Source organism: Aplysia californica, unplaced genomic scaffold (genome assembly GCF_000002075.1).
Source record: "Aplysia californica isolate F4 #8 unplaced genomic scaffold, AplCal3.0 scaffold00380, whole genome shotgun sequence".
Classification (NCBI taxonomy): Eukaryota; Metazoa; Mollusca; class Gastropoda; order Aplysiida; family Aplysiidae; genus Aplysia; species Aplysia californica.
The window spans coordinates 215294-216229 of record NW_004797650.1 but is presented as its reverse complement, the minus strand read 5'-3'; the positions used below and the strand labels follow the sequence as shown (position 1 = coordinate 216229).

At 39.0% G+C, this 936-nt stretch overlaps 1 protein-coding gene across 1 annotated transcript in view; it reads right to left on the bottom strand.

Moving 5' to 3' along the window:
* LOC101864163 (dynein heavy chain 5, axonemal) overlaps nucleotides 1-936 on the bottom strand; it is a gene marked incomplete in the record, with an annotated part of 108174 nt that overhangs the window by 103049 nt on the left and 4189 nt on the right. The window contains 1 exon segment of the mRNA XM_013085493.2: nucleotides 241-375. Within this exon segment, the coding sequence (XP_012940947.1) occupies nucleotides 241-375 (135 nt within the window).

Below are 936 nucleotides of genomic sequence, written 5' to 3'. Positions count from 1 at the left end.
CACACACACACACACACACACACACATACATCAGGGCACACATAAAAATACACATAAATATAATATATAATGTACGCTTTAATAAAAAACACATTTCCTTAATTAAGTGATCTTCAACCTGATGGTAAAAAATAAAAAAAACAGGACTTGGGACACAAGAAAACCAATCATTAATTAAACCGTCATCTGGTCAACGCAAGAGGTTTGATATAATCATAATTGAAAGAGACAAGAACCTACCTGATTGCCCTCCAGAATGGCATCCTCCACCTCTGATCTCTCCATGCCAAGACCATCAGCCACTGTTTGTAAGACATAGTAGTGCCTTTCATCTAGCTGGTTTCTCTTAGCCTCTCGCTCTTCCTTCAGTTTTTGCTGCAATTCAAAACAAAGTCGGCTTGAAATAAAATCTATGAAACTGGGAGCCTTTTATTCTGGTCCAACATGCTCCCCACAAGCCAGAGTTAAAACATGACCGACTATCAGCAGGGAAACTAAATACAAAACCAGCTTTTGCAGTCATCGGAGGTTTTTTTTATTATTTTTTTTAGGTGAGATAACTGTAACCGTAGATGTTTTACATCTCTATCGACACAATTTAAATCATTAAGGAGGCCTTCTGCTTCAACCCTGCCTGTCTGAGCCAACCTGGGCTGAGAATGCTACAATATTCCAGCAGACAGTCTGATATACTCTTTTAAAACCTCTCCATATGTGGGGCAGCGTGGTGGAGTCAGGCTCTCGTCAATTTTTGGGCATATTGAGTTATTGGTATCATCTTAAAGCTTGTTTATTCGTCTTGCTTTCAATAAAAAAAATTACCCATCCATGTTCAGTAGAAGTGGAGATATTTTGGATTGAAGGAGGTGGGGGTCACCTGGTTTATGAGGTAAAATTAGCGAGAAAATGGCCGCCAAAGATTGGTAAATTCTAAAG